Source organism: Aulonocara stuartgranti (assembly GCF_965226115.1).
Source record: "Aulonocara stuartgranti genome assembly, chromosome: 15".
Classification (NCBI taxonomy): Eukaryota; Metazoa; Chordata; class Actinopteri; order Cichliformes; family Cichlidae; genus Aulonocara; species Aulonocara stuartgranti.
Genome location: NC_138951.1, coordinates 9,439,499 through 9,462,404, shown reverse-complemented (window position 1 = coordinate 9,462,404; position 22,906 = coordinate 9,439,499). Strand labels below are relative to the sequence as shown.

Here is a 22,906-nt window from a genome sequence, read left to right as displayed (position 1 = left end):
GCTTTTGCATTTGGAATTTAAATGCAAAAGGAATTTAAATCTGGGACTCCCCACCATTTGACCTTAGAACTGAAGAAGCTTCTCGGATGAGAGGTGAAACGTCTTCAAGTAACTTAAAGAAGTCCAGACGTTTTTCTTTGCAAGCTCCTTTGACTACGATGACCTGGATGACTGAGAACCTTCACAGACATTTTGCATTTGGAATCATTTGTACCTGCCACCTTTTATCATAGCAGCCTTTTACGTTTGAATTGCAATTTTCAAACAGTGTCTCGGTTTAGATCAGACCAGGAAGAATGCTGGGCTCTGCCATGTGCTGTTTGATTTATCCAAGATAAGTTAAAACCCACATATGACTTCATCTTCTCGTCAGCAACTTAGACTATAGTTCCTGGGGAACCATAGTCCCAGCGTGTGCGTGTAGATTTGTGTACTGTAAGACAGTAATGTGTTTATCTTTAAACACAACTCAGTACCGTGTTATCAGTTCACAGGATCCAGATAACAGAATGACACATTTCAATAGCAGATTCATTACTATCAGTTTTTACATGGCAGTTAGTTTCACATGAATGGCACCAGCTCCTCTATCAACTTAGGCTATCTCCGTGTCTTATTCCCGTTATTGTAATGCCAGACTGATGTCACAATGTGGAGATAAAGGCTACGACAAAAAGTCTTCTTGGGTCATTCTTGTCATTTAGACGAGTACTTTACTTCTGGCTCCGGCTGTATTTTGATGAGATCTTTGTGAAACTGCAGAACGAATTTGGGTCTAGTCAGATGCCTCCATTTAAAAATGATTTAAACACTAAAACTGTGTAACAGTAACAATACTGCATGTCTCTACTCTCAGGCCTGTGATGGGTGTGGTGCATTTGTGTTTGAGTTATGCTGTAACGGTGAGCACACTGTGTTTCTGCATGCAACAAGCATGAGGAAAAAACAAATGAATCAAAATGTTTATGCAATGCTTTTATTTCATGTTAAAGTAAAACAAGATTGTTACAAAAATACTACACAACCTTAATTCATCATATTTTTCCTGTTCTTCCCTCACAGTAGAAGCTATGGATTAGAGAACCTTTCTAAATCTTTCCCTGAATTCTAAATAAATAGTTCCCTAATTTCATAAAAAAAAATCTCTCCCTAAAATTTCTAGAAATCCTACACTGTATTTACATATTGCATACAGTGAAAAAAAGATTTTTCATCGTATACATAATCAGCAGTGCACTATACCAATAAAACTGTTGATGCACAAAAGTTTCTCAGATTTGTCTCGCAGATTCATTCATAACATTTATATTTAAATATTACAAAAATATTTCTGATTAGTGACATTATTTTCATTCATGTAATTATACAGATCAAAGAGCTTTTTTTAGCCATCAAGTTGATCTAAAGGCTTCCTTTGCACTATAACAGGGATGAGATCACGGTCATTTTTGAGGCTTGTTAGTGTGTTTGTGTCTAAAGCTTGGCTTCGATGATAACAGAAGATGCACTCAGGCTTCCATTGTGCCACTCGGAAGAATCCTGGAAATCAAAAGAGATGGGTCAGATCAGTAGGTTTTTTTTAATGCCTTCAACACAAAAAACACAGTTTGTCTCTGTAGACTTTAGTCTGTTTGGGCTAGCTTCCACCAAAAGAGTCTCTGGAGTCATGACAAACTTTAGCCTGACACATCTGTGTACATTCTCAGTCATCCAGGTCACGGTAGTGTCTTGAAGCTCAGCTAAACGTAATGATAGCTTATGCGCATATTCATACACACTATGTAAAGAAACACCCTAAGCCAGATAAATTAGCCTATATATAGCTGAATTTGTTAAATGTGAAAGAAAAGAGTTGTGCTATGTGTTAGAGCATATCTAAGCACTGCAAAAATGTCAGTGAATATAAATAAATATAAATGTTTCACCTTTCTGTCCTTTGTTGTGTTAATACACGTGCAAAGGTTTTATCACATTCCTTACTTGTAAAATGAACCTTAATTAACAGATAAGATAGGTTCAAGAGCCGTAAACCATCTGACTCTTCAAAACCTTTGTGACACTCGAGTCAAAGATGAAGCTGACTGAACACTATTATCATAAATGAGAGCAAATTTCACCGGAAACCAACAGTAAAAAACCAGCTGTGGAAATCAAGAAATACTCTCAAAGATCAAGAAAACTTAAAGATAAAATTATGTGTCTGCAGGGCAAAAAAGGGAAAGAAAATCCTCATGGCACTGCACAAACAGCAGCAGAAAGTGCGCCTCAATCCAGTGTACACTTTACATGCAACTGCAAAAATCAATGTCTGAAAGTTTTTCGCCACAATCACAACGTACTGGGAGGCAAAAACGATGCAACTGTTAAATCAGTAGAAAAGATTTCATACAAAAAAAAAAACCTTCACAGGTTTGATTTTCTCTTAAAGAAAGGCAGAAGATCAGTTATGAAGATGGAAGATACAGGGAGTGGAGAATTATTAGGCAAATGAGTATTTTGTCCACATCATCCTCTTCATGCATGTTGTCTTACTCCAAGCTGTATAGGCTCGAAAGCCTACTACCAATTAAGCATATTAGGTGATGTGCATCTCTGTAATGAGAAGGGGTGTGGTCTAATGACATCAACACCCTATATCAGGTGTGCATAATTATTAGGCAACGTCCTTTCCTTTGACAAAATGGGTCAAAAGAAGGACTTGACAGGCTCAGAAAAGTCAAAAATAGTGAGTGCAAAGCTTCTGAAGCGTGATCATCGAACAATCAAGCGTTTCATTCAAAATAGTCAACAAGGTCGCCAGAAGCGTGTGGAAAAACCAAGGCGCAAAATAACTGCCCATGAACTGAGAAAAGTCAAGCGTGCAGCTGCCAAGATGCCACTTGCCACCAGTTTGGCCATATTTCAGAGCTGCAACATCACTGGAGTGCCCAAAAGCACAAGGTGTGCAATACTCAGAGACATGGCCAAGGTAAGAAAGGCTGAAAGACGACCACCACTGAACAAGACACACAAGCTGAAACGTCAAGACTGGGCCAAGAAATATCTCAAGACTGGTTTTTCTAAGGTTTTATGGACTGATGAAATGAGAGTGAGTCTTGATGGGCCAGATGGATGGGCCCGTGGCTGGATTGGTAAAAGGCAGAGAGCTCCAGTCCGACTCAGACGCCAGCAAGGTGGAGGTGGAGTACTGGTTTGGGCTGGTATCATCAAAGATGAGCTTGTGGGGCCTTTTCGGGTTGAGGATGGAGTCAAGCTCAACTCCCAGTCCTACTGCCAGTTTCTGGAAGACACCTTCTTCAAGCAGTGGTACAGGAAGAAGTCTGCATCCTTCAAGAAAAACATGATTTTCATGCAGGACAATGCTCCATCACACGCATCCAAGTACTCCACAGCGTGGCTGGCAAGAAAGGGTATAAAAGAAGAAAAACTAATGACATGGCCACCTTGTTCACCTTGGTCCATCATCAAATGTGAGATTTACAAGGAGGGAAAACAGTACACCTCTCTGAACAGTGTCTGGGAGGCTGTGGTTGCTGCTGCACGCAATGTTGATGGTGAACAGATCAAAACACTGACAGAATCCATGGATGGCAGGCTTTTGAGTGTCCTTGCAAAGAAAGGTGGCTATATTGGTCGCTGATTTGTTTTTGTTTTGTTTTTGAATGTCAGAAATGTATATTTGTGAATGTGGAGATGTTATATTGGTTTCACTGGTAAAAATAAATAATTGAAATGGGTATATATTTGTTTTTTGTTAAGTTGCCTAATAATTATGCACAGTAATAGTCACCTGCACACACAGATATCCCCCTAAAATAGCTAAAACTAAAAACAAACTAAAAACTACTTCCAAAAACATTCAGCTTTGATATTAATGAGTTTTTTGGGTTCATTGAGAACATGGTTGTTGTTCAATAATAAAATTATTCCTCAAAAATACAACTTGCCTAATAATTCTGCACTCCCTGTAGTAGTTAACAACATTTTCTTATTGTTAAAGACTGTAATCAGCTTAATGTTGGTTATTGCTATAATGTCATTTTTTATTTCTTTTCACATACATTACATGTTCATCATTTTAAATAACTAAAGCAAAGATGGAGTGAAAAAAAGGATTAAGTAAAGATCCAACTAGCAAGGACTTTATTCCATTCATGTTGAGCGTCCATACTTTTAACTAGATGAAATCTCTGGTGGTATTAGTAGGATATAGGACAGCGCTGTAAGCAAGCAAAGGCAACAACAGGCAAGAACAGGAAAATTAGCAGTACCGCGCTGACTTCATCTGAAAAATCACAAACACTACGCTGTGATTCAAATCCAATCAAAGCCATGCCGCGGGCAGCAACTTCACACACTGGCCTCCTAAAACACAAGAACACTAAAGTGAATCACACAGCATGATGAGCTGTATGATCTCGTTCTTGATTTCCTACTGTGATAAGCCGCGCTGTTTTATTTCTATATGGAAGTGCCATTCGCATTTATGAGGAAAGTTTAAGCCAGTCAGCTGTTCAAAAATAGGATAGTTAGAAGTAGCTGTAATCCAATGTGAGGAAGTGTTTTGGAATCAACAGGTTCATGCAGGGGTTAATGATTACCCCCAGCTGACTTAATTGTCCTTAAGTGACTTTAGCTGATTTTAGTAGAACTGCTACTGAGAAAATCAGTAGCAGGGCTTCATGGGGAAGAATCAAAAATCACATGATTTTCATGATTGTGTAATTATGATTTCTTTTGCACGATCCTCAGAAACACATAGAGACAGTAAAACAGGTGTAACAGTGAAAAGGGTGTACAGCAGGTGCTCTTGATCAGTGGCAGTGTGTGGTGATTGCTTTGTGCTCCTACCTTTGTGCACCTTTATGATGAGCTAAGATTTGAGATTTTTTTTCATTTTTTATTTTTTTTGTGGAAGCAGAAAAGTTTTATTGATCAGGCTTGAGAAGAAGTCTGCTGCTCGGAGATTAGCGATGTGGCTCCGTAGTCTTGTCCTGACTTGTGCCTCTCCGCCTAAAACAAATGCTTTTGATCACTTCTCATTCAGTGTTTATAGAGGAGTGGGGCTCCAGTCTGGAGTGAAGTTCACCAGAATCTGATCACACATATATGTTTAGTGGTTGCTCGTGCTAATCAGCTTCAAATAGTGAGGCCGGAGTATGTACACAAAAAGCTCAGGCTTCACTGTGTTCTAAGTGCTCAGTTTTCACAAAGCTTGGCTCTGTGTTCATATTAATAATAACATAGTCATCTTAAACAGACACCTGCTATTTAAATGCTCCATTTGTGAGGGGCAGCCAATCAGAAGAAGTCTTAGTAGAGTCCAAGTATAAAAATCTTGAGCTAAAAATTTGTTTAATTTGACTCTTTTTAAGATGGCTTGAGAGACTGAAACACATTTATATATATGTGAGGAATTAAACTTTAAGCACTTATCAGCAACTTCACCACAGATCTTGGAGACTCACCCAGAAAGAGAAAGAAATGTATGGTGACAGAATGACTTAAGAACAGAAGAAAATCGCAACCATAAAGTCATAACGGCTGACAAGTTCCATAAAAGTTTACATAAGAATATTTAAATGTGCAGAGTGCCAACAGAGTCAGTGAATATTCAACAGCGTCTTTTAGCTAAACTGATGCAGACATGCAGGATCACAGAAGACAAAGGCAAAAAACAGTCCTCCTCTGTGGAGCCCGGGATGCACAGGTGACTTATCGCTCACGACAGACAAACACTTAACACATGGATCATTTTCACAGTAGACATTTTGACACACTATTAAAATATTTTATTTATGGCATCTGTTGCAGTACATGGTACTAGCCAAAGGATGAAGAATAAAATGCTTTTCCTACACTGACATGTCAAAATGTCTTCCGTGAAAAGGCCTATTTGACTTCATAGTACCACCGCTTTTGTTTCATATCCCCAACAAACAAACAAAGCGCTACACCCTTGGCTTGCTTCAAAACTTACGGCTGCTTTGGCCTGCAGGTTAGCATTTTGCCTCCTGAGATCAGACTTGATTAAAGCTGTAAAAAAAGAAAGACAGAGAGAGGGTAAGTCTGCATTAGCTGATGGATCCTCCACTGCAAACACAGAGACGAACACAAGCAAAACAGGATCGTATTACTTCACACAAGTTAAACAGTTTATTGAAACAAAGTAATAACAGTGACTATCCAGTAGGTGGCTCCTATGCACAGACACGTTCAAGTCTTAATAGTGGCATTCAAGTTAAGACACCTTGTTAACTATTTTCAAAGAGTGTGTGGCTACCAATGCAAATCTAAAAACAACTAAGCCTGCTGAGAAACTCCGGTCAAAAGCAATTATTAAAAAAAACAGCGTGATTGTAATTTAATAATTAACTTCAATTTTCATGGAAGGAGGAGACTATTTCACAAAAACAATCACAGCCTTGCCTTCTAATGGTGCCTTCATGTACGTTCATACAAAGGTTTATCACCAATCGGAGAGCAGGGCGGATTTTTTTTTGTTTGTTTGTTTTTTTACAAACATTTTGTTTTTCTTTTAAAACTTCATGACCACAACAAGAAGTTTACTCATATGAACAAAAATCAGTTAGTGAGTCAGTCTGTTGACCTTTAAGAAGTGTCATTAAAGGTTAAGGCATTTTTAAAAAGTTAAACATTGCTGCTAAACCCATCGATGGGTCATGAAAAATCTCCTAAGTGGTTTTGAAATCACCTTTATTACCTGAAAACACACCCCTGCCGAGTGCGTGTCTGTAGAGCTATGCACTGTCTTTACTAAATGGTTCCAGGGCTTAAGAAAATGTTCACCACTCCTCCCTCTGAACAGTTTAGTTGTATACAGCTTTGTTGTTCTCTAATTTCAAAGAAAATCTCTTCCTAGCGATGATGAAGAATGACGCAGAATGCCACCTCAAGCCGCAGACTCTGTTTTATCTGAGCTGCAGACAGCCTTCTTGTAAAGAGGTGACAAATTTGTCTGTTATGTGTAAAGTGCAATAAAAAATAGCATTATATTCTCAAGTATTCCTCCAAATTACACCATAACTAAGTCCTGCTTTCTAGGAACGTGACATTCTTACATAGGAGTATTAGTAAACTCGTAACAGGATAAAGTGACAGCAAAGACAATTCTTGTGCATTTCTGTATGTGTGACATTAAATCAGTACTCTATTATGACTCAAAACTGTGTATTTTTCACAGTCACAGAGGTCTTACCTGTCATTATTGTGCCTATCAGAAGAAAGACGCACAAGAAGATGTTTCCTGCCAGCGTGCCGTAATTGTCAATGATCTTGCCTTGGCAAATGGTGAATATAATTCCGAACACCTGTGTGTGGGTGCAGAAAATGGGGTAGTTAGGATTAAAGCTAGCGCTTGCACGCACCCGGGGAGGATAAAGAGCAAACCCCGTCCTTGAACTCGGTTTTTATTTTCATGCATCTTGGATCTTCTGCAGCTGGCGAATATGTTTATGCACCAGATGAAGGAAGCTCAACTACACACTGAGTTTTTGCAAATATATCACGCACAGTTGCCGTGATGTTGAGAGAATCTGTCTTGCCTGCTTATGAACAGGCATTACAAATGCATAAACAAAACTACGAAATAAATATATAAACAAGGAAGTCAAAATTGCCTCATAATGCCAAACCCCCCCACAAAAGCACGTTATTCCAAAGCAACGCCAGCCGTCAACAAAATCCCATTTTATTGTTTATATCCAAAATTCCCGTGAAAACCTGCATTTACAGTATAGTGAGTCAATTCCTCCAGAGCAACAGGCTGAATGACTCACTTTTTCCATGGAGGGAACACAGCTTACATCCATCATTTCATTGGTTCTTTTCTTCTTTTTTGCTATCACACTGAAAACATTGATCTGTACCTGTGCTGAGCAGTTGAGGAGGCCAGAAGACGTTCCCTCTGACTCTGGGTATGTCAGTTCGACTGCAAATTCAAAGCCCAGTGGCAGGTAGCCCGTCATGAAGAACCTGGACACAAGGATCCACAAAAGGGATAAAAAAGAATTTGTGAGTTTATTTAATTGCTGCTCGCTTTTTTGCTACAGTTTTATACGTGTAAATGCGTAAACAGGACACCTGCTCCGTTCAATAAAATGCCCCTTATCATGTTAGCTGACAAGTGCATGGACACTTTGTACCTACAACATTTGATTGTTCTTCCAGGAAATCAACACTCATGTTGCCTCAAGTTAATAACACTGGAGAATTTATACAGGAACAGCAGGTTTTTCAAAGCAGTCCAGTCACATCAGATTCTTTTTCTCATTCAACAGCAGGGTGTTGTTCTTCCACTAAAGTGACAGCAAGTGAAACTCAAATCAAAAGCCTCTGACATGGCTGCAATAGCAAAACACATCAGTCTGAGTCAGTAGACAGACACATTTCTTCTCTTCTGTCAATATGATACGGAGACTACAAAGCAGCAGACGCGCTGACCTTTAATGTCAAACACATTTCTTTAAAAAAATCCTGTTTAAAAAAAACAAGGCTAAAGTTATGTCTGCCATAGATCATGCAGATGTACTTCCAGAGGAAAGGAATTCCAATTTGGAAGATCACTGTGTGCTGCTGAGGGTGTAATCATTTCACAGCCACATAAAGGTTAAACTGGATGAACAAGATTGTTTTTTAATTCCAAGAAGAGAGAGGCAACCCAGAGGAAACCTAGTAGATGATTTCCCCCATAAACATTTAAATGGTTTGGTTTTCCCAGTTCATAGAGGTTATGTATTTTTATTTTTGTGATCTGAAATAATCCTGCACCATTATTACTATATGACATACTCTCGCTGTCTCTATTTTTTTGTTTTGCTTTGTTTTGCTCTGCAGCATGGGCTTCCAGGAAAACATCACTGCGAGGGGGTTTTCTTGATAAAACACATTTCAGTTAAGTTAAACTAATGCACATATATGCACATATTTATGTATTTACATAAGGACATTTTTCCTTTTCTCATGAGTTTAGGTGCAAATGCAGGCCTTTGTCTAAACTTTGTAGGGTCTACATGTTTGTAGAAGCTGAAACAACCAGGGCTGTAAATTATTATTGCAAATGTCAACAGAGGTACCGGGCCAAGGGAAATGACCAGAAGCAGAATTTAGGACATGACGGAAGATTTCTGCATGGTTTAACGGCTGAATCGAAAGTGTGCACACATACTTTTATACATACTTTTAAAATGTACAAATACAATAGCCCACTCACTTGCCTACTACGGATACATTCCATATTTTGTTATTTTTGGGTTTTTTGTTTTTTTTACAGATCCACAGTATCTATCAAAATTTTTATATTCATGAGGGGCGTTTGTTCTCTCTCGATTCACAGAAATAAAGGTGTTCTGAAGTAGAATCAAAGTAGTAAATGAGTAGAAATAAAGTCCTTTAATGACATTACTTGTGTAAAAAAACAACAACAAAAAACCAAAATGTTAGAAGAAACAATAAAAGAATACCCAAGTACTCCAGCAGTGATGAAAACCACCCAGAGGTGTCCCAGGCTGAGTGTAGCAGCATAAACGATCATCCCCACCAGAGACAAGAGGTAGACTGCAAGGGTCGTCTGCCTGGGGAAAAGAAGAGCATGAGTAATACATGTCACTGTGAGCACAGCAGTGATCATTATGACTGCACACACATATGTAACAGTACGTAGTGCGGCAGTTTTGCAAGTAAAAGAAACAAAACGTAAAGCTGCAGCAAGTATTTGCCAGAAATTTAGAGAATTTCGGGTCTCTGGGGGTGGGGGGGATGGGGGCTAGAGTGTATCCCAGGTGTCATCTGGCGAGAGGCACCAGCCTATTACATAAGAGACAGGCAACCAGTGTACAGTCACCAATTAACAAACATGCATGTCTTTGGACTGTGGAAGGAAACCTTTGCACGCAGAACATGCAAAGAAAAAAAGACACCACACAGAGCTGGAGGGTTCGAAACCAGCTCTCTCTCCTTCACTTTTTCCTCTGTGCTCCACCCACCAGACAAAACGAATGCTCCTACCTACCCTACACAGCTAACCACAAGTCATTTTTGGCTTTTAGCTTCATGTGGGCTGGCTAACTTGCTTTTCCAGGAGGGAAATCCCTCAGCTTATGTTTGTAGCACGAGGGTATACTTTTTCCCTGCATTTCATTTAATCTGTGTCTCCAAAATCTTTTATGTGTGGGCAAGACTGCTTCCTATCCTGTTTCATGTATGCCACATTTATTAATCAGAAATCTGACATAAATCAAACAAACAAAGAAAAACGGAGCAAAGTCTAACGGGCAAATGTCGAGGGATAACATTTTTAATGCCTGAGAAAAGAGGAGGTGCAAGGGTGTAGCTCAACCCTACCTCAGACAACCTGTATTAAGGCTGAACGGCTGTTATCATTTTTTTTTGTCCATTGACAGCAAAAGATTGCTGCCTGCATGGGCGTCAATGTCAATATTTTGCCACTAGGTGTGCTGTGGAGTAATCTTTTCAATAGCAGGTACCCTTTTCTGTTTGCCTTACTGTTTGTCACACAAAATAAGGCCTTTGTAAATGTATTGAGAGGAAGGAAGTGGATTCCACACCTCGTGTGAGCCCACATCTCACAGTTCAATACAATGGGTGACAAACACTGAAGGTAAACACCACCTCTGTTTGCTTCCCCTAAACACACAGTCTCAAAGAAAGCTTATTTTATACATCCAAAGCTTCATAACAAATAAATACTAAAGCATGAAAAATGCAGTCCTGTAGAACTGGTAATAATATTCAAATATAAACTGACATAAACTTATGAATGAACACCATTCATAAATATTACAATGTAATAGCATAATTACAATGTGGGGAATTATACAATAAAGCTAAACATTATTGCTTTCCCCCTCATTTGCAATACAAAGCTGTTGTAGCTACAACAGAAGGGAGTCGACTGGGTGGACACTGCTGTCACCACACAGCCTGAGAGCACATGGGGCCGGAGGAAGAGTGCAGAGGTCGCTGCCGTAGCAGGATGCTGCACCTGAATAAACAGATATAGAGACGCAACACAAGATATGCAGGACGCCAAGTTCAGAAGGGAGAAGACAATAAACAATCAGGTGCCGATTTAGCAAAGTGCGTTGAGCGGGCGACCACATTCCATACGACTGCGAGCGGCGAGCCCAGGTTCGAATCTGACCTGCAGCCCTTTGCCACATGTCCTCCCCCATCTCTCTCTCCCTCTGCTTTCCTGTCCTTTCTTCACCATGTCTGTCAAAAAAGGTGAAAAAGGCCCAAAAAAACAGCACTCATTTGGCTGCTTTCTGGTGGCACGGAAAAAGTGGTAAGTTTTTAGATTATCAGCCCATCGCTTTGTTTTTTTTTTTCAGTTTCGTTACAAATAACGTTTGATTTTTATCTCCTGCTCTGCACGTCCCTTTGTCTTCTTTTTCCCAAAACACAACACCCCCTGTGGAAGAACTGCTGCTAATGTACTTTCCCTTTTCGATGTTCGCCTTACTTGTACGTTTTCGTTCTGTCCAACCAAACGCCGCAGATGAGGGAGCCGACCATCCCTGCGATGACGATGGTGAGGCCAATCCTCCCGGCGTTCACTTCTTCTCCCTAAAAAAGCCGAGAACAATGAGCAGCGCCCAAAAACTGTATATCTACAAGCATTAACTAGAGATCCACACAAGGAGGTTGCACACACCTTTTTAGTACTACAAACAGAGAAGATCGCTCCCTTTTCCTGTTGTTTAACTTATAAAATGATTTAAGAGAAATGGCACCTATGCCTTAAATATAGCATTGGTTTGAGCTTGTAAGCGAACAAACTTCCAAACTTGGTTTAGCTGTGATAAATCTGTTATTACAGTGTTGTTTATTGAACTTAAGTTACATTAGTTTATAATATTAAACCTTATACTTGACTATTTAAGTCTAACTATTCATTTGTTGAAGAGTCACTAGAGTTACAGGCAATAGAAATGATTTGAGATGAGTGCAGAGGAAACGGACATACAGGGTAATGCACGATGATCATGCGGTTCAGCAGGGTCCCGACAGCATAAAAACAACCAACGTTCAGACCTGCAAAATAGGGAATAACATCAAATAAAATCTGAAATCAGAAAAAAACACAGGACAAAAATATCTTTCACCTTCCCACTTTTCAGGAATCATGAAACTAACATCATTAACTGAATGATGAAAAAGTTTAGTAGTTGTTTCTAATAAACCTGATCGGAGTAGTTTCTAAAACGAGGATAAATGTGTACTGAATGCGTCCCCACCTAAAAAATAAAACACTACAGCAGGCTTGGGGGAACTCCAGGCCTCAAGGGCCGGTGTCCTGCAGATTTTAGACGTGTCCTTGATCCAACACAGCTGATTTAAATGTCTAAATGACCTCATCAACATGATTCATTCTCCAGAGGCCTGGTAATGAACTAATCATCTGATTAGGTGTGTTGACCCGAGGTGATATCTAAAACCTGCAGGACACCGGCCCTTGAGGCCTGGAGTTCCCCACCCCTGCACTACAGCTACAGCTCAGTTAAAGTGACAGGGACAGGTGTGATAATCAGAGAGTCAGAAACATATTAGTAGAAAGATTAGACACATGACAAGAAAACCCCAACAAAGAATGCACCTTGGGATAATATTTGTACTTTTTTTTTTTTTTAATTTTTGTATTATTTTTGTTACTAGTATAAAATAATGAAACATATCCCTCCCAGTTTATCCAATCTCAAGATTACTGAGTTACTGGTTAAACTGTGTGCCAAAATGCAACTACATTCAATTTCCAGCAACATAAAACCTAGATTATATTTTTTTTCTTTATCTCTTCAAAAATACACTTTATCATTCCGTTTTTTGTTTGCTCAAGTAACCAAGAGCTCCCAAAAATAAATGAATTCCTATCTCAGACTCCTTCCACTTCATCAAATCTTTGATCTTCGGGATCTTAAGGTCACATTGACCGAACGCACGTGTTAAACATTGTCAGGTTATAAATGAACTTTGGAGCTCTTAGGGTAAATCCAATTTATCTTCTCGAGGAATACTGTCATAGCTGATGACTGAGGACTACGTAATCTGCGATAAGATAAACACCATTGCACTACGAAGGGAATTTTCAGGTGTGATTCTACCCGATATCTGTGGAGGAATCACCACAGATGACATCATTTTCACTTGGGATGGCTTGTTCAACCATGGTTATGGGAATTTATACTACCTTAGTAAAAATCCGCCTTCTAAAAACATTTAACATATTTTCATGAATTTCTAATGTTGAATTATGCAACGTACGATTTAATGTCTTTTAGCCCGTTCTAAAAGGTTAATGACAACATAATTTAACAAAAATTTGGAGAACAGTAATGACAAACCATAGGTGACGACGAGGAGCATGAAGGGCTTGTTGCGCAGCAGGTTTCGGATGGAGGCTATGTAGGAGTACTGCTCTGGTGGAATGCTGCGAGCTGTGGCCTGGGCCTGAGTCGGTGGAATTTTAGGACGCTCCTGGAAAACTGACATGTGGAAAGATCGACAACAGTGTGAAACACAGTAAACAGCAGCAGTCTGCACACTTACAATGAAAACTGGAAAGCAATAAGAAGCAACTCTACTGGTGGATACGTCCACCTGTAATATTCAAAGGATCAATCAATGCTAAGTGGTAGAAATAAGTTCAGGGTTATATTTCCTCCCTAGGGCCACAGGCTTCTTCCTGGAAGGAGCCAGTGACACATTCAGGCAAGACTGGACAGGCTCTAACGCCTCTATGTAACCCACTATACTCTCATTTGCTCCAGTGAAAATCAGCTACTGTCTGGTGTTGAAGACATCTTGGTGGAGCTACGTGCCCCCGGCCTTGTAGGGATAAACAGATGTGTGTTTTTGTATTTCTTGTAACTGAACCAGGGACACCTTTTTTCCTTCTGGCAAATCTCACATGAGGGTCTGTGTACAGTAAGCTGTTTTCACTAATCCTCCAAAAGTGTCCTACTCTTTTACACAGTTGATCTGCCAATGGTGGTGATGAGACTGAAATTATACCGTGATCTCAACTGCAGTATGCGTAGTCATCACTGCACATGGAAGAATGCAAATTTCTATTCAAATAACCTTTGGAGTTCTCAGACTGATCACAGGTAAAATTTCCTATATGGCTTGGATTTCATCGTCATGGTAATTCTCCTTTTTCAGTGAACAGTAAGTAGTCATATGTCAAAGCAGATGGTCTCCAAGTTTAACTTATACGATTGTTTTAAAGAAAGGCAGAAGCTAAGCATCTTCTCTCACCTCACAGTTTATGCAAATTTCTCAATCCTGGGACTCTGTCTGCCCTGCTGACTCACAGCCCTTTTGCAGGACTACAGATGGTCCTGCCAGCAGGACAACCCTCACACATGGCATCTTGCATGTATGCATGAGGGTGAGCTAGTATATATGTGTCATTAAACTACTGCAGCCACCTGGTGTCAAGTTTCACACTAGAGTAACCAGGAACAGCATAAGTCACATCCCTTGCTTGCTAAAATGTCAGCAGATCCAAAAATCAAGGCCCTACAATAAAACATTTTCCTTTTTTATAACTGTGCACAGTGTTGCCACTTCAGGCCTCCAAAAATATATATATAATGGGAAAAAAAAACCCTCCTCTGCCACCCTGGGATGAGTTATATGTGTTGAAATCACATAGCAACATTTGTGACTCAAAATTTGAGCCAGTACAGAAGTGCCAAATCACAAGCACTTCACAAGTTATAATGTTGTGAAATTGTGGGTAATGGGTAACTTGTAGCAGAAAAAAATGACCCCATTTGGGTGTAAAGTTGCCAAACTTTTGAAGCATTTTTATTAAATATTAACAGTTATTCAAAGTATGCAGTTTTTATGTTCTGGTGGCCACTGAAATTAGAATTATGGCACTTTCCACATTCAAGTAGATAAGTCTGGGTTTGAGGCAACATGTCTGCCAAGCTGTACTGCTTGTGTCTAGGCCTTTGAAACTAAAAGGCACTGCATGGAGCTTAGCTGAGTTTTTCCGGGAAGAATATTTGTTTTAAGTCTGTTTTTTGATAGCCAAAGGTAGGGGCTCAGGGGGTTGGGAAGCGTATCTGTAACCGGAAGGTCGCCGGTTCAATCCCTGGGCTCTCTGTCCTGGGCATTGTGTCCTTGGGCAAGACACTTTACCCTACCGCCTACTGGTGTTGGCCAGAGGGGCTGATGGCACGGTACGGCAGCCTCGCTTCTGTAAGTCTGCCGCAGGGCAGCTGTGGCTACAATCATAGCTTGCCTACACCAGTGTGTGAATGAATAGTGGCATTGTAAAGTGCTTTGGGTGCCTTGAAAAAGGGCTATATAAATCCAATCCATTATTATATCATAATAACTTTTAAAGTTAGCTTACTTCTGCCACAGAAAAAAGTTATTTCTAAGTACGTTTAAATTTCAAGGTACGCAAGTGGAACTTTTTGAGATATGTAACTTTGGGTTATTGAGTCAAATTTTCTAGATAGGTAGACAGTAAGTCAAAATTTTCATCAACACCTTATGAAGCAAGCTTGCAAGCTAGCTAGTGCTAGCTCAAAAATATGCATGTCCTCTTATCCAAATATGGCCATATTCATCTTCAGAACCAAAAACAAAACTACAATGTCACAGTAATAATGCCAAAATAAAAAAGCTGCAAATATAAAGTTTTTCACAATAGCTCGCTTTAAAAAAATTTAAATGCTAGCCCGCAAACAAGCTATTTTTTTTTTATATATAAGAGATTTATTGTGTGTTATCATACACATAATACTTGACAGTTGTCTTCATATTGAAAATGATTTAACCACTGGTCATGAGGAATGTGCCCACATTGCTTGAGGGCTGTGTGCTATATTGAATGTGATACAACCACTGGTCACAAAGAATAAATTGCATGTGGTTGGTGACTGGTTCCTTAAGGTTGCTGGTTCATGGTGGATGAAATCGATCACAAAGACAGTGCTGCAACAAATCCTCCTTGGCAGTGATTTGGGTTCCATTAGTTACAAGGAAGATGTCAACTTGTCTGACAAATTACACGCTAACTACTAGTTAAGCAGTAGCACTATTTTACAAAGTGCAACACAAACAAGAAATAGGAAATCTTTGCTTTATATGCAGAAGTTGTGCCTCTGGGCTTTATGTTTTAAAAGGAGTAACTTGTCCTTTGAAGGGAAGCAGTCTCTCTTTCCAGTTTGTGTTGCACCGTTTTCTTTCCTTGGAGAGTAGCTGGAGAGTGTTTACAGACAAGTTGATGTGTTTCGTGCAAACTACGGCCCACTGAAGCATTTTTCTAGTGACCAAAGCAATTGCAAGAAGGTTTTCTTCAGCCAGTCAGGAAATACATATTTCTCCCTAGCGATCAGAGTTTGTCAGGTGGTCACAGGCCAGTTCCTAGGCCTGTGTGACTACTGTCTAATTCACTTGACCCTACACTGTTGCACATGTCACGTAGTTTGCGGTCATGTGACTGGAAAACTTAATAAGCTACACTAATAATGGTTGGATATTTTGAGAATACACTTTGAGAAGATGAGATGATCAGTGTCACTTGTGTCTGTATGTAGCTGAAGCAAGAAAACAACCAAACACAAGTACCTGTAAGAAATGTTAAAATAAATAAATAAAACTGCAATTACTGACCTCAACTGAGCCAGTTCAAGCACATTAAACACAAAAATCCCTCTGAAACGTCAGATGACATTATTTGGGCAAATAATAATGTATAAATTAACAAAAGTGCTGGTAGGGGAATTTACTCAACTTGCAGCCATCTTGCAGCTACACATTCACCCAGTGATTAACCTAAACTATCTACCTCCAGCCTCGTATTTACCATAAACAGAGGCATTGTGAGTCCTCCTACCTTACTCTAGGAACCATAAATAACTGTTTAGTGGGTCACAGGCAAATTTGACACAGCGAGAGTCAATTATGTAGCGTACTTATGAACACAAACACCATGTGACTGACCGAACAGTCACATAAGCACTGAATAAGCTGAGGTTTGCATTTCATAGTGCTTCATTAACAACAGCAGACTATAGCCAAAGCACTAACACTGACTGTATAGTCAGTCTAAATGCTGTGCATGGTACTACTAGGAAATTCCTTCACAAGCATCCTTTTGTGTTTAGGAATGCAGAATGCTTATGAGGAACGCCAGCCTCCATCGTTGCCCCCCGCCCCTCCCTACCCCGCTGCAGGAAAACAGCATATTCATACATGCTCCTTATAGCAAGTCAGTGTTTTTAAAAGTAAAAGATATTTATTGCATTTTGATTAAACACTCGTACTGTTATTTTATCTTATCCATAAATGGCACAGCACATGATTCTGGGTTTCACAACAAATGCCACATTTGAAGGGGAATCATATATAAAGACACAGCAAAGCATTTTTCCCTCATCAATCACATGCTGTTTGTCATGTCACTTCCTTCTGCCACAAAGTGCTGAGTTCTCTTTTTCTTATGTCCATAGCTCAAATGACTTATGATGGATTTCAGTACACTTCTGACGACCTTACTTGTGCTACAATAATATCTTTTTTTATGAAAGTCCCCTTTTAACTAAGGTTTTGTGTTGTACGTGCATCCATGTCAGCACTTTTTTTGGTCCACTGAATGGTGCTTCTTGTCAAGAGTGTAAGTTTAGTGTAAATTAAAACCTTCATGAGGTCAGCCTACTCAATAAGAAATTCCCACGGGCATGAAGTAGGAAAAAACCTCATACAATACATGTCAAAATGCCCGAGCCTTTTATAGCAGACAGGAGCGAAAGCACCACCGAATGTCACTCTTTAACCATTCACAAAAAATCCTCGGTTACACGGTACAGTAACATCATTTTCATGCAATTTTATGTAAATTCGAAAACCTGACGGGAAAAAAACGCTTCTGTGCTTCATGATGTCTAGCCATGCGGAAAGTTTCATTTTATATGCAGAGGCGTTGAGGACACAGTTTTTACTACGGTGGAGGTTGTGTAGAGTTTCTTTCGTGCTGCACAAAGCAGCTAGAAATCGTGTTTGAAATAATAATGAACCACAGGCTTCAACTCTTTTCTTTGAAAATGCATTGTATCAAAAACCCTGACCCCCATCGGAAGATGAGTATTAAGGGTTTCAGTGCAACCAACATAATATACCCAATAATTTGGTTTTGCTGTGAAGACACCAAGAGATTACACATATAACCCAAGCTGTCTGTGTAGCTAGAAACCACCGGAACGAAATAAGAAAGTACCATCTTTGTGATTTTTGTTATTTTTTCGTGATTACCTTACCGAAGACAACAAGGATGAAGAGTAAAGTAGCCACTCCTGCCGTTATGTAGAACATGATTCGGATGTGGTGAGCCAGCTCATCCATGTCGTCCACATTAGGCACCAGGATAGGAGGCACAAGGAACCCGATTGCAATACCCAGCTGCAGGACGATGGAAGAATTTAACAGAATTAGAAGAAAACAAGTGCCACAAACAGTTTTCACTAAATTAAAACACTGAAAATCTTAGCTTTTTTAGCCCATTATTTCCATGTCTTCTACATGCCTTGTAACTTTACACAGTGCGTATTAAAAAGTTTTAATACTTGTTATTTGCCTTGAATGATTCTATTTAGAACAGGCTCCTCTATTCCAGGGAGGTTTTTTGCTGAGTTTGCAAAATGTCACATATGGTATACCCCGCTTTGCTGAACCTGATGACCTGAGTCTGCAACTGACCTCAGACCTCCTGCTCAGATGTTTTCTATTTGTGTCTGTAGAGGACTTCTTGGGTTTTCTTTTTGTGTGATTTAGGAAAATAAGATAAGGCCTCGCTGTTTCATTTTAGACCGAAGGCGAAAGAGTTTCAGTCGCCTTCTTGAGAAGCAAAAGTAGACTGAAGTAATTGTACACAGAGCTGGATGACATCACTTATGACATTGATATCAAAGCTCCAATAAATCCGAAGAAGACATTTGAGCCTAGAATTTTATTTAACTAGTTACATTATAACTTAGTTTAAAATCAGATTTAGAGCACACAACTTGAAGATTTGGACGACCTTTAAAAGTGAATTGGTGCAGCAATTAGCAGTCGTATGTGACCCTGACATCCAGTCTGCCCTGCATAATTTACAGGCAGCTGTCAGACAGCTCTGACCTCACTATACAGACCCTCCTGTGGCAAAAAAAAAAAAGAGATGCTGAATACTGACAGAGTTCACACAAACCTGGTTTCCCAGAACTCCTATGGAGCAAGCGGTGGAAACTTCTTTCTCTCCAAACCACACAGAGGCAAGGTATGAAGGAATACCGAGGATAAACACTGTGGCTACTGAGCACACAAACTGGCCAAAAAAGGTCACTGGGAAAGTATCTGGACTGGCACTACCGATTTTTATCCAAGCGCCAATGCAGTTAAAGGCTGACCCGACGAGGACAACATCCCGGATGCCCCTGTTGTCCAAGAACCAGAGGATGGGCAGAATAAGTGGAATGTAAGTGAGCAGATAAATCATGGCCAACCAATCAATAGCCAGAGCATCAATGTTGTAGAAACGCATGAATATGTTGCTAATAATGCCATACTGTAGCCACATGAAGGCATTGCTTGCTGAGACAAAACTGAAGAGAAACAGCATGAACCAACGACGGTGATACAGCTTGGTCTCAACTTTTGGGGCCAAATCCGACTGGTCACCCAAAGTCTCCATGTGTAAGCAGGACCCTGTGGAGACCGCTCTGCCAAAAGGCTCTGGACTCCATTGCAGTGATGAAAAGCCTGGAGCAAGATTCTTTGCAGCCTTGGAACACAGCCATTCTTCACCGCTGAGCTCCGAATTTGCACGGTCCCCTTTCAAAGTATTGTTTTGCGGCATTTCAACTGTCCTGAAACGGGCCCCCCGAAATGTTCGAGACCAGAGGTCTCAAGATTCAAGAGCTTGTGTCCTAACAGCTTACTGTCCTCTGTTCAAACTGCCTGCAGTAGAGAGATGCCAGAGAGCGAGAGCAGCTGGAATTAGTGTTGCCTTACTGGTGTCCCAGGTCCCTTCGCATGTGATGACACTGTGCTCCTTTACCCCATGTCCACATATTTATTACACCCAGTCCTGTCATGTGATGTTAATATAGGATGTTAATATCTTCCATTAACTAACTAATAACTGAGAAAAACATGTTCCTCTGTTGAACTTTAACCATTTTTCTTGTTAAAGTTCACCCATTTCAGTTTTTCGGTTAATATTTCAAAGTCTTAGTTATTGTTCACTCTGAAGTATCTGTTTTCTGTTGGGGAAAATACCAAGAATTCTCCAATCTTTCAGGTTTTTTTGCATGCAAACTGTTTAAAATGTGTAACCTTATGTAACAAACCATTTAGATGATTATGATATTATGATATTATGATGATTATGATGATTATGAATATGATTATACTACTGTGATAGGATGAAAAGCACTGATATCCAGGCAGTTTAGAATGAATCCAATTAAAAGTATTGGAGGGTTAGACAGTGGTCTAATCAGGTTTTTAAGCATCTGTTATGTTTGTGTTTTATAAAAGAGACAAAAAAAGTAAATTGAGTTTATTTGGGAGGTGTTTGCAGATTCCCAGATTGCGAACAACAGTTTGTTCTTAGTTATTCAGACTGTATCCAACTGTTTCCCAGTAAGAAATGATGACATTTCAGTGATATTTGCTTGGAGTTTATGTTAATGTGACTCAAGCGTTGCTTGTTCAGAAACTTTTAGTGTTAAGTCTGATACTTTGGTATTTCATGATACCAAAGGCACACTGCTGATCTTTGCACTCCTTTGTGCTGATTTGACAGCTCACGTGATTTTCAACTGCCCTGTTGCTCCTAATTTATAGCGGTACATCGGCAGCTCATGAACTCTTTTATGAGGGGGTATATTTTTTGTAAAAAAGCAAAACAACATTAAAACAAAATGGAAAAAATATATATAGTTGGTTAACTCTTGCTTACATGAAGTGCTCAATATTTATTATTTCATATGTACATTCACATTCAAAACAGTCTCCTCGTGAATGCTTCTACACCTCTGAATTTGTTTTCTACACTAATGGATTTTTAGCTCATCTTTAGTCCAATGCAGTGCTATCTATCTATGCATGCGTTCATGCCGCTGAGTACAGTACTTTCTGACCAGACTTTTGCCCTAGGTTTATCTATTACATGATGCACTGCTGTCTGAGGGTAATAGTAGATTCAACGGAGCTTGTAATTCATGTCTCCCCTAAGTCATGCCATTGGACACACATATATATATATATATATATATATATATATATATATATATATATATATATATATATTTGTTGTCTTTTGGGATGGGGATGGGGATTACTATTACTATTACTCTCCTGAAAGTGGAAGAGTCTGGGAAACTTTTTGTCGCTCATTAAAAAGTTACATATAAATTAGGACACATAGTTTTTGTTGTTGTAGCTCTTTGTTTTGTCTTGCATGTCAGTCCACGCTGTGTGCATTGTTGCTGTCCCACATCCCCAGCATCCAGTACTGTTGCTTGGTGATGCACTATGGTCACTTAAACGTGCGTAATTACGCAAACGTGCTTGGAGATATGGCAGGGTCCAAGTTATTAGCATTATTAGCCTAAACATAGGATCCATACATTCTCAAGTAGGTTAAACGTTAATTTAACCTACTTTCCAACTATAGGACGGCCTTTGCATCGAACACCCTACCTGATTCCCGAAGACTCCGATGGAGCATGCAGTGGACACTTCCTCTGAACCAAACCACACCGACGCGATTCTAGATGGCATCCCGAGGATGAAGACCTGCGCGAAAGAGCAGCAAAACTGTCCCAGGAATGTCACGTAGAACAGGTTGGGTCTGACGCTGGCCACTTTGATCCACGTCCCCGCGCAGTTGAGCGCCGTGGCGACGAGGGCGATGACCCGGAGCCCTTTTTTGTCCAGCAGCCAGGTTACCGGGAAGATGAAGGGAATGTATGTGAGCATGTAGATCATAGACATCCAGTCTATGGTGAAATCATCGACGCTGTAGAACTTGGTGAAAATGTTGCTGATAATGCTGTACTGTATCCATTGGTAAGAGTTGCTCAGCGAATATAAGCTGAACAAGAAGACGATCACCCATCGTCGGTGGTAAAGACGGGTAGCTTGCAGTCCTTCGCTGCCGTTCCCTTCACTTGAGACGTCGCTGGGCTTCGCAGCGTCGCCCCCCTCCAGCTTAACATGGTTGTCAGAGTCCGCCTTCCACACACTCTGATCCTCGTTTGGTTTAGTGTCTTCCAGCGCTTGTTTCTCACTCATGTTCCTCTAGGTCTCCTCAGTAATACTCATCGGGAATAAACTTGGCACTCAGCTGCTGTGGTTTTGTTAACCCACACTCAACAAAAGTGAAAGAACCTGAATTCGCTCTTTTTTCATTGAGGAACATTCAGCGCTTTAGGAAAGTCTAACCTACCGTAAAAGAAAGTCAGGCCTAACACGATATGTATTCAGCAGCAGAAGCTCCCTTTCCACTCTGTTTTACATAAATATATATGCTTAGAAAGAGAAAAAGTTTTTAAAAGAGGCGAGCTTCCAATGTTTTTGCGGCTGTCTCCAAAATCTATCGGTTCATTTCCTCCCGGCTGAGCACTGAAGATATTTTTGGTACCCGAACTTTCACCCAGATCCTGGGAAAGTTAACAAACTTTGAGCTGCAGATGATTTAATGCCAGTTTAATAGTTATCTGAAGTTTAGTTTCCCGATCGGTACCACGTGTCGGAGAGCCGGCTACTATAACCCTCCACCCGGACTTAAAAGACCGCGTTGGGATCTTGAAACGAACTCGGTAAGCTCATGCACAAGGGCGGAGTTTTAGATAAAACT

The 22,906-nt window shown here is 40.0% G+C and overlaps 1 protein-coding gene across 3 annotated transcripts; it reads right to left on the bottom strand.

The window, feature by feature from the left end:
- Window positions 1-957: 957 nt before the first annotated feature.
- On the bottom strand, window positions 958-22,863 carry flvcr2b (FLVCR choline and putative heme transporter 2b). 3 transcript variants are annotated; one of them, XM_082506926.1, is made up of 11 exons: window positions 21,748-22,863; window positions 18,321-18,462; window positions 13,383-13,523; window positions 12,008-12,075; window positions 11,504-11,607; window positions 9,483-9,593; window positions 7,890-7,995; window positions 7,220-7,331; window positions 5,981-6,036; window positions 4,852-5,013; window positions 958-1,539 (listed from the first exon to the last, which is right to left on the bottom strand). In XM_082506926.1, the coding sequence occupies exons 1-10, from the start codon at window positions 22,339-22,341 to the stop codon at window positions 4,936-4,938; spliced, it is 1,512 nt and encodes a 503-aa protein (XP_082363052.1). In that variant the 5' UTR covers window positions 22,342-22,863; the 3' UTR covers window positions 958-1,539; window positions 4,852-4,935. The 3 variants fall into 3 exon arrangements, with proteins under 3 accessions (XP_082363052.1, XP_082363050.1, XP_082363051.1); XM_082506924.1 differs by lacking the exon at window positions 21,748-22,863 and adding an exon at window positions 19,250-20,167; XM_082506925.1 differs by lacking the exons at window positions 4,852-5,013; window positions 21,748-22,863 and adding an exon at window positions 19,250-20,169.
- Window positions 22,864-22,906: the final 43 nt, after the last annotated feature.

Bases quoted from the DNA above. Each gene is read 5' to 3' on its own strand.
- flvcr2b (XM_082506924.1), bottom strand. From the start codon at position 19,897: ATGCCGCAAAACAATACTTTGAAAGGGGACCGTGCAAATTCGGAGCTC. The intron at 13,524-18,320 runs GTAAGGTAATCA...TCCACATGTCAG, and splicing joins CTTCATCCTTGTTGTCTTCG to TTTTCCAGGAGCGTCCTAAA. The intron at 7,996-9,482 runs GTATTCTTTTAT...CCTTGTGTCCAG, and splicing joins ATCACTGCTGGAGTACTTGG to GTTCTTCATGACGGGCTACC.